The 8962-nt window shown below is 32.6% G+C and overlaps 1 protein-coding gene across 1 annotated transcript; it reads right to left on the bottom strand.

The window, feature by feature from the left end:
- Positions 1–1438: 1438 nt before the first annotated feature.
- On the bottom strand, positions 1439–5119 carry LOC114738125 (WRKY DNA-binding transcription factor 70-like). The gene is made up of 2 exons (XM_028926144.1): positions 4836–5119; positions 1439–1538 (listed from the first exon to the last, which is right to left on the bottom strand). The coding sequence occupies exons 1-2, from the start codon at positions 5117–5119 to the stop codon at positions 1439–1441; spliced, it is 384 nt and encodes a 127-aa protein (XP_028781977.1).
- Between the last annotated feature and the right edge of the window lie 3843 nt (positions 5120–8962).

The following is an 8962-nucleotide window of genomic DNA, read 5'->3' as shown; positions in this document are numbered from 1 at the left end:
AGAAGGGCTCATCTAGTTTGCTAGGAAATAGTATGTACAGACAAGAAAAATGGCGGACTGGGGGCTCGACAAACCCATCTTCAGAACTGTTCATTCATGATGAAGATGGGTTGGAATGTCATGAAGAACAAGTTGTGAATGCGAACGGCTCTCAAACAGTTTGATGGAAGCTCGAGAAGCATGGCCATTTCTCAATCAAGTCTGCCTATAGCTCCCTCCAAGCCTACTTGCTGAGGCAAACCCGTTGTGGTCTAAAATTTGGAAACTAGCCGTCCCTCAGCGACGTCGATTTTTACGTGGTTGGTGTTACAATAGAAGCTCCTCAACGCAGTCCGCTTTGTGCACCCACTATGGACGCCCCATTGAGAGCACCCTCCATGTTTGGGATGATTGCCTAGAAACTATGGCTTTGTGGCCTTCCATTATAAAGCCCTCTCTGGTGCAACATTTCTGTCGAAGGAGTATTCGAAGCTGGGTGCAATGGAATCTCCACGTGAAGGTTGGTAAATGTGATGATAATTGGAAAGAACTCTTTAGAATTCTCTCTATTGGATTTTCTATAAATATAGGAATAGACTCACATTTGAGAACGTCACCATCGCTCCGAGAAACATACTTGGGCTATTCTGTCAAATCATTTAGCTGCGTCCTGGAGGATGAGTGCCATTACTAGCTCTCGTCAAGTCTCGCCTCGTGACTCCTCTAGTATAAGGATCATCCCAGGCAGATTTTATGTGCACGTCCATGGTGCCGCCTCTTCTCGAATTCATTACAGACCACAATGGTCTCTTGCTGGACGCTTAATTTCATGTTGAATCTAGGAAATGGAGACTCTTTTTTTTTTTTTTTTTGTAGAACTTTGGGCTTGCTTGCTTGCTTGGTCTGAGACATGCATGGGAGGGTGGATTTCGAAATATACTTCTTATTTGTGTCTACCAAGAAGCCATCAAGTTGATCACAGGAGAGGAGAATGACCAACATGTAGACTGGACCCTTATTTCGGAATGCCGCATGATGCTACAATGGGATTAGATTACAGAACTTTTGCCTTGCAGAAGGGAAAGAGAGTAATGAAGCTGTGTTACAAAGGATTATACAAAGATGTCATAGATGAATCACCAAGAATATGCACATCTATTTGAGTTTTGCTTATGGAGAATCTAATTATTGAGCTAACAATTTAGCTTGACATACTATCAAAAGGTGATGGTGATGAAAGCTGAAATAAATAAAGAAGTACAGAAAAATAAGATGATCTTCGTAAAAATTGATGATGCACTTTAAGCTTGTCGAAGCTTGTTCATTATTTCAATTACTAGCAATTTGAAGTGCAACAAGTAAAGGAGGATATATATATATATATATATATCTATATAATATTCAAAAATACTTAATGAGATTAAAAAAAGAAAAGATTGAATGAAGAGGAAAACCTGGGTTATTTGGCATTGAGTATGATTTTTTCGCCATACTTTCTCCATGCATAACCATCTTCCTTTGGAATTTTGGTATACTCCTCCCATGTTTGTACACTTTTCCTGCCACCAAAATTTCAATTCATTATTAAAAATTATCAACTTCATTATTTTTCTCCTTAATTGGTCTATTCTTTGCAAGAGCTACACTACTAGAAAAAAAACTTTTAACGTCGCAAAATAACGGCGGTTAAGCAGAAAAACGACGTGGAAAAAAACACGGTGGCATTTTTGTAAATAAGTTGAAGAGGGCCTACATTTTCCACGACGGTTTTTAAGAAACCGCTAAGAAACCGCCGTGGAAAGTGTGTTCTCTTTACCTTTCTCTGCTTCAACTTCGGTCACTTTCTTTCTCATTTCTTCAGTGCGCCGTGGTCCCCCTCTACCCCCACCACCAAAAAACTGTCATTACCGGCCATTCCTGCCACTATCCCACTATTTAAATTTCTCCATTGAGCTTGTGGTACCTTGCCGCCGTCTGCTGCTGTCGAACGCCTCTCATTTCGCTTCGTTCTTGCTCAGCCGTGGTCCCCTCTGTCCCACCACCGAAAATCGGTCATACCCCCCACTATCCCACCGTCTACCGCCATCTGTCGTGCCTTGCCGCCGTCTGCCGCCGTCCGCCGCCGCCCTCACTTCGCGTTTGAAGCTTCTTTGCTCTGTGAGTATCCTCTTCTTTCATTCTTTTCAATTTTTATTGGTTTGTTGAATGTTTTGGCCATGAAAATCTGTTATATATAAAATGGGTTTGTTAGTTTTACATTGTGGTTGGCTTGTATTGTTCATTTTGCATTTTTTATGTGGTTGAACCGTTGATTGGTGTTGATTAGTGGGCATTGGATGTGAAAACCGCCGTGGAAAATGGATTTTCCACGGCGGTCAAATGTAAAACCGCCGTGGAAAATGGAGTTTCCACGGCGGTTAAATAGAAAACCGCTGTGGAAATCAACTTTCCTGGCGCTTTGAAACCGCCGTGTTTTCTTTACCTTTCAACATCGCCTTTATCAACTTCGCCTTCAAAACCGCCGTGAAAAGCCTTTTTTCTGGTAGTGCTAGCATCTTGTTTTGCTTCAAGTCTGATGTGAGAAAATCCATTAACATCAGTTAAAAGTAATAAATATGTAAGATATATATATATATATATATATCCAAATGCTACCTTCAATCTTTGATATAAAAGCTAATTGACTAATTTTAGTAGATTAAAAAAGTTTATTAAGTTAGTTATTTATAATAAAAACAGTTTATTTTCTCTAGAATATACTTGCTAATCATATGTATTAGTTAGAACTACTATTTAATGAAACATTTAACATGTGCAACAGGAGAATTACTTTGAAAAAAAAATGGATAAATACGAGAGATAGGGTGGATTGAAGTCTTATATTTATGACCAAATTGAATATCAAATTAGCTTTTATATTAAGAACAGTATATTCTTATTTATAAGATGATAAGTAAGAGAGAGAAATAAGGAGAAGAAAATGGAAGAGAATGTATGGGTAAAGATCATATAATTGATAAGGGGTAAAATTGATAAAATGATGCATTTAATGTTTAGATAATCCCAAATTGTACATTATACAAAGGACCGGATCAATTCAAAAATTTGGATCTTAAGGACTGGATGGAGCATATGAAAAGAAAAATCAGAATCATATATACTTGCAGTTATACATGGAATAAATTTACGTATGGGACCGTCTGATTAAAGGCTCCAGGAAAGCAAGAAGGTATGTAGAGGACTTGTTTAATTTGCCGGTTATTAATTAAGTGGATCACCATAATTCAATAATGGACTCAGAGGGGGAAATGGGGAATAATCATAATGTGAAAATGTATCGCAATAATTTTGACAAATAATTAAAGCTACTATACCGTTTACCAAAAACAATTCCCAAACATTTTCTCTTTCTTTAAATAATTTGTCCATGCTCCAAATGCATCAAAGTGAAAATCAGGCATATTTATTAAAGAAAATATACAGGACTTAACGGCAAGCCAGAGCTAGACCCGAGCAAAATCACAAACAACAATAACAATAAATTCCGTCCCAATAAATGAAGTCGGTTGTATAATAAGGATTGTGCCATTATGTATACCACTCGGGGTCTAATTATAGAGTACTCGCACGAAAATTTTTTGATCCTAAATATAAGTTATTTGTGGGATATTTAATGATCGTTTTCTAATTTTACTTGTTAGAAAGAGAGAAAGAGGAGAAAGATGTGAAAATAATTTGTAAATGCACAGAAAAGAAAAAAAATTTAATAAGGATAAATTTAAAAATATTTATCAATTTAATGGATTTTTTTTATGTGTGATAATGAATTACAAGTGATTTATAATAACTACCGAAGCGGTAGTTTATAAACAAATTAAAATTCTGATGATAATCATTCAAAAGTGAAAATAAATGAGTGACATTGAAGATGGAAAAGACAATTAATATCTGTGGATAATGTTCTCTTCAGTCCTAAATATATAACCTAGTTAATGGATATAATTTAGTCCTAACTCCAAAATATAGGAGGCACCTTTTTCCTGTTCTCTTCCTTCTTAATATTTGTTCTATGCTAACCTAACTAATTCCAAAAATTTTCTGACTTTCTTTTCTCTCACATTTAGTACAATCGTTAAAGAGAAGTATTTTAGAACAAATGACATACTCCTCCGGTCCTAATTATAAGATCCAATTGACTTATTTGAGGAGATTAAGGAAGTAAGTTAAGTTAGTTATTTATAATAAATAAGTGTTGTCATTCCTAAAATATCCTTACTAATTAAGTATATTGGCTAAAACTATCATTATTAGAAGGATTATCTTAGAAAAAATGCATAAATATAAGAGATAAAATGGATTGGGGTCTTATAATTAGGACCAAATAAAAAGTCAAATGGGGTCTTATAATAAGGACCGGAGGAGTACAATTTTTTCATAATAATGGTAAATAATCAACTCAACAATTTTTTAATACTACCTCCGGTCCTAATTATAAGACCCAGTTGACTTATTTGAGGAGATTAAGAAGTAAGTTAAGTTAGTTATTGTAATAAATAAGTATTGTCATTCCTAAAATATCCTTGCTAATTAAGTGTATTGGCTAGAACTATCATTATTAGAAGGACTATCTTGGAAAAAAATACATAAATATGAGAGAAAAAATAGATTGGGGTTTTATAATTAGGACCAAACAAAAAGTCAAACGGGGTCTTATATTAAGGACCGGAGGTAGTATTTCTAAAGTAGTTAATCATCAAATCATGTATTTAGGACCAGAGGACCAGTAAAATCAAAATTACGAAGGTGATAGAGAAAGAGAGATGAATTAGTATGATTTATGATTGATTTATAAGTACCTTTTTCGGGGAGAGAATCTTATTGGATCTTTCATTGTTTGGCTTCTGCTCTTAGAACTCTCGTGAGATTCCTCAGAGTTAACCGCCGAATCTTGATTATTGTTGAGGAGCAAAATTGCCCTTTTCAAAGAATCCCCCATCTTCGCAGCTAGATCTCGAGCATACGACGTCGTCAAGGCCTCATCTTCATCATCTTCTCCATTATCAGACTCACGGATAAATCGTTGAATCTGGTTTGCATACTCGCGCCCTCTCTCCAGCACTTTCATTGCCAGATTCTCCATAACCAATTAATATATACTAGTACTACCTCCGATCCTTAATATAAGACTTTGTTTGGCTTTTTTTTTTGTCCTAAATATTAAATCTCAATCCACTTTGTCTCTTATATTTATGTACTTTTTTCCAATGTAGTCCTTTTAACAATGGTATTTCTAGTAAATACATTTGATTAACAAGGATATTTTAAAAAAGACAGCATCTATTTATTACAAATAACTAACTTAACTTCTTTCTTTAATCTTTTTAAATTAGTCAATTAGAGGACCGGAGGTAGTATAACACAAAACCTCTATATAAGATGGATGTGATTGTGTATGCGTTGTGAGAGAAAGGAAAGGAAAAAAGTACGGTTTGAGGATGACGATGAGAAGAAGGGTAAAGATGGCATTTAATATTATAAGCGCCCACCCCCATCCTCTTGTGCTCATTTATTTTGTTTTACTTCTCTCATTTTCAATATAAATCATTTATAACACACTGTGACATATGAAAAAATGCATTAAATTAACATAATTTTTGTTTTACCTTTATTAATTCTTCTCTACCTTAATATTTAAATTCTCTCTCAACATTATTTATAAATCATTCTCATATCTTATTCTTTATCTTTCATCTTAATTAAATCAATATACTAATTATATGAATTAAAAAATTAAATAAAAAACCAGTATTAAATATACACACAATAATTCATTTTGCATTTAATGACTACTAAACTTTTGTTATAAGAGTGGCTTATCTTTAGGACTGGAGTGGTAGCTATTTTAGTACTCCTCCAGTCTTTAATATATGACCTAATTGTTGAGTTGGTTTTAATTTTGTCCTAAATATAAGATCCATTTTTCATATTTATCAATTTTCTCTAAATTACTCCTATGGATACTCTCTCAACCATAATCAAGTAGAAGAGGAAGATGAGGTATTAAGAAAGATGATTATTGTATTTTAAAAAAACGTATCATATTTTTTATAATTAACTAACTTACCTAACTTTCTTAATTTAATCAAATTAATTAAATGGGTTTTATATTAAGGACCAGAGTAGTATTATTTTTGCCAACTACTTCATTTTATTTTTTATTCTTTCCAATGCTGGATGGATTCCCAGACGATGGATTAGTAGCACCTTGATCGAGTGGTTTGTTTTGTTCATTCTTATAGGCTTTTATATATATATATATATAATATACCCATCAACTTGTTATTATTATTTTACTGTCATTTTATTATTTATTATTTCCATTGGACAGATTCCCTGAAATCGTGGATATTAAATACTCTCCTTCCGTCCGCCAATTTTTATAGGATCCTTTATTGAGTGGTTCGTTTTGATATTTTATAGATTTTTAAAAAAATATAATTATCTCCTTTATTAATTACTTAACATAAACATGTTCTTAATTACTCTACATTTAATCATGGGAAAATCGTAAAAAAAAGACCACTGAAATTGAAAAATTGCATATAAGGACCCATTCATAAAAATTGTTGTCAAAACCCATACTATTATTGTCAAACCCATACTAATGTTGTAACTAGTCTTGATTTGTAATTTTTCTATTCCGGCAATATTTTTTTGAGATTTTTCCTTTAATCAATTATTCCTGTGGTCTTATTTATAAGACAACGAGATATTGCTTTTCTTGATCATATTTATAAGTCACATCATTAAATTTAAGTATAAATATACTATTTTGTTTTTCATTTATTTTTAAAAGGTGTATATATTAAATAGAAAAAAAAAAACTAACATTTTTTTTATGTGAAACATGCTGAAATGCCTTAAAAATAGAATTAGAGGAGCATGTGAAATAGATGAGAGGATTAAATAATTCTTTGAATGTAATTTGGTCCTAACTCCTAAAAAGGAAGTGGGAATGGATAAAGAGAAAATATAACAGTTGGTGAAACTCAAAAGAATAAAGTTAACGAATGTTCACGAGAGTTGATGAATTTTGTTACTTTTTTCCTTTTAAAAAGTTTACATATATATTTTCACTTAAGTAAATTTATGGTGCTCAATATCACTTGATGTAAATTTTGTTATTACAAATGTACCTTAAAATTGACTTCGTATGCCTCACTAACGGACGTTAACGTGGTAATGTAAGATGTCTCCTTTTAACAATTTCATGTATGTTTTTGCATGCAAGTAGATTTTATGTTGTCCAGTACTGTTTAGGATAGATTTTTTTTTTTGTTTAAATTCAACCTTAACTCTAGAATAAATATATCAGGGTTTGGTTTTATAAATAAAAATATTATATGGGGAAAGTTTTTTTTTAATTAGCATTTAAATCTTCCAGGCTCTATCATGGGCTGTGCACTGCAGGACGCCCAAGATCAAGATTTCTTTATTTGGGTATTATGAGCCAGCTGACGTCATTAGGGTTACGTCACAATGACGCATTAACCACTGGCATTCTGCCACGTAGCAAAACCCCTTCCCATTTATAAATTTCAAATTTGGGTTGCAATGTAATCTATTTTATAAGTTTTAGTTTAGAGTATTTTTAACATTTATTTTTTTAATTTTTCTTTAATTATTTATTTATTTTTATGTCATACTCTCCCGTAACATTTCTCGATAAATTTTCTAATCCTTTTTCTCATTAATTATAAGTGTATATTTGAAAACAAAAATATATTTCTAATCTATTTATTTTTTTTACTAAATTTAACTGGGTTTTTTCTTATATCCAAATATTTTTTTTTACCATTATATACGAAATAGTTATTTAAACCTTATAAATAAGGAGATGATGGAATATCCAACAACTACATCAGGTCCTATTCATAGTATCTTAATTTTTGAATTAGTTTAGTTGTTTTATAAGACTTAGTTTAGAATTGTTTGAAATATTATTAAAATTTTTACTAATTTTACTCCTAATTAATTTTATTCTTGTATTATCCTTTTTCTATACACGCTCTTTCATTCTTTTTTTCTTTTCTGGCATATTTGGGGAAAAACATATTTTTTACTTATTTATTATTTTTCCAATCCCAGGTATAGGAGTAATTAAAAGTAAGAAAGTTATCATAGAATTCATCTGATTTTCGATATTATTCTTATTGAAGATACCAAATTCAAGCATCATATTAATCTGAATTCAGTCTAAATCGATGTGATCTCGTAATAACAAATAACCTGACTAACAATGGGTTACCACGTACTCGGGTCACTTCTTATTTAGTTTTTCAAAAAACGATTGCCCAAGAAACGCAGGAACAGAAAAAGGTAAGTTTATCAGGAATAAGAAAGAAATGGGAGGAAGAAGACAAGGAAAATAGAAGAGGAGATGCCGAGGGCTGTGAAAGAGATCTCCAAATACATCTGGATAAAAAAGGAAGTAAAGAAAATTTTTTCAAGAATAAGCATGAGAGAACCAGTTTTGCTCCCACATCGTGTTAGGACGTTTCATGAGGACTTTGGGGTTCGAGACTCGGTATTACTCCTCTTGTTCGCCAACTAAATCGAAGATAGTGAAGGGAAGCCAAGGAGAGGAGGTTGGACTCTATATGTTTCATTTGGTATAAAGCATTAAAAATGAGGGGTACAGATTGGTATTGAAATTGAGAAAATCTATGAAAAGAGCATTTAGCATGCACTACTAGAAAAAAGACTTTTAACGTCGCCGAATAACGGTGGTTAATCAGAAAAATGATGTGGAAAAAAAAACGGTGGAATTTTTGTAAATAAGTTAATTAAGTGTTGATTTTCCACTGCGGTTATTAAGAAAACTGCTACTTTCCACGGCGATTTATTAATAACCGTCGTGGCAAGTTTTAAAATAACCCTACACGGCGCGTTCGTTTTCTCTCATTTTCACTTTCGTTTCAAT

The sequence above is a fragment of the Neltuma alba genome, unplaced genomic scaffold, assembly GCF_004799145.2.
Source record: "Neltuma alba isolate B1F8T4 unplaced genomic scaffold, ASM479914v2 tig00013534_pilon, whole genome shotgun sequence".
Lineage (NCBI taxonomy): Eukaryota > Viridiplantae > Streptophyta > Magnoliopsida > Fabales > Fabaceae > Neltuma > Neltuma alba.
This window is presented reverse-complemented; position numbering and strand designations above follow the sequence as displayed.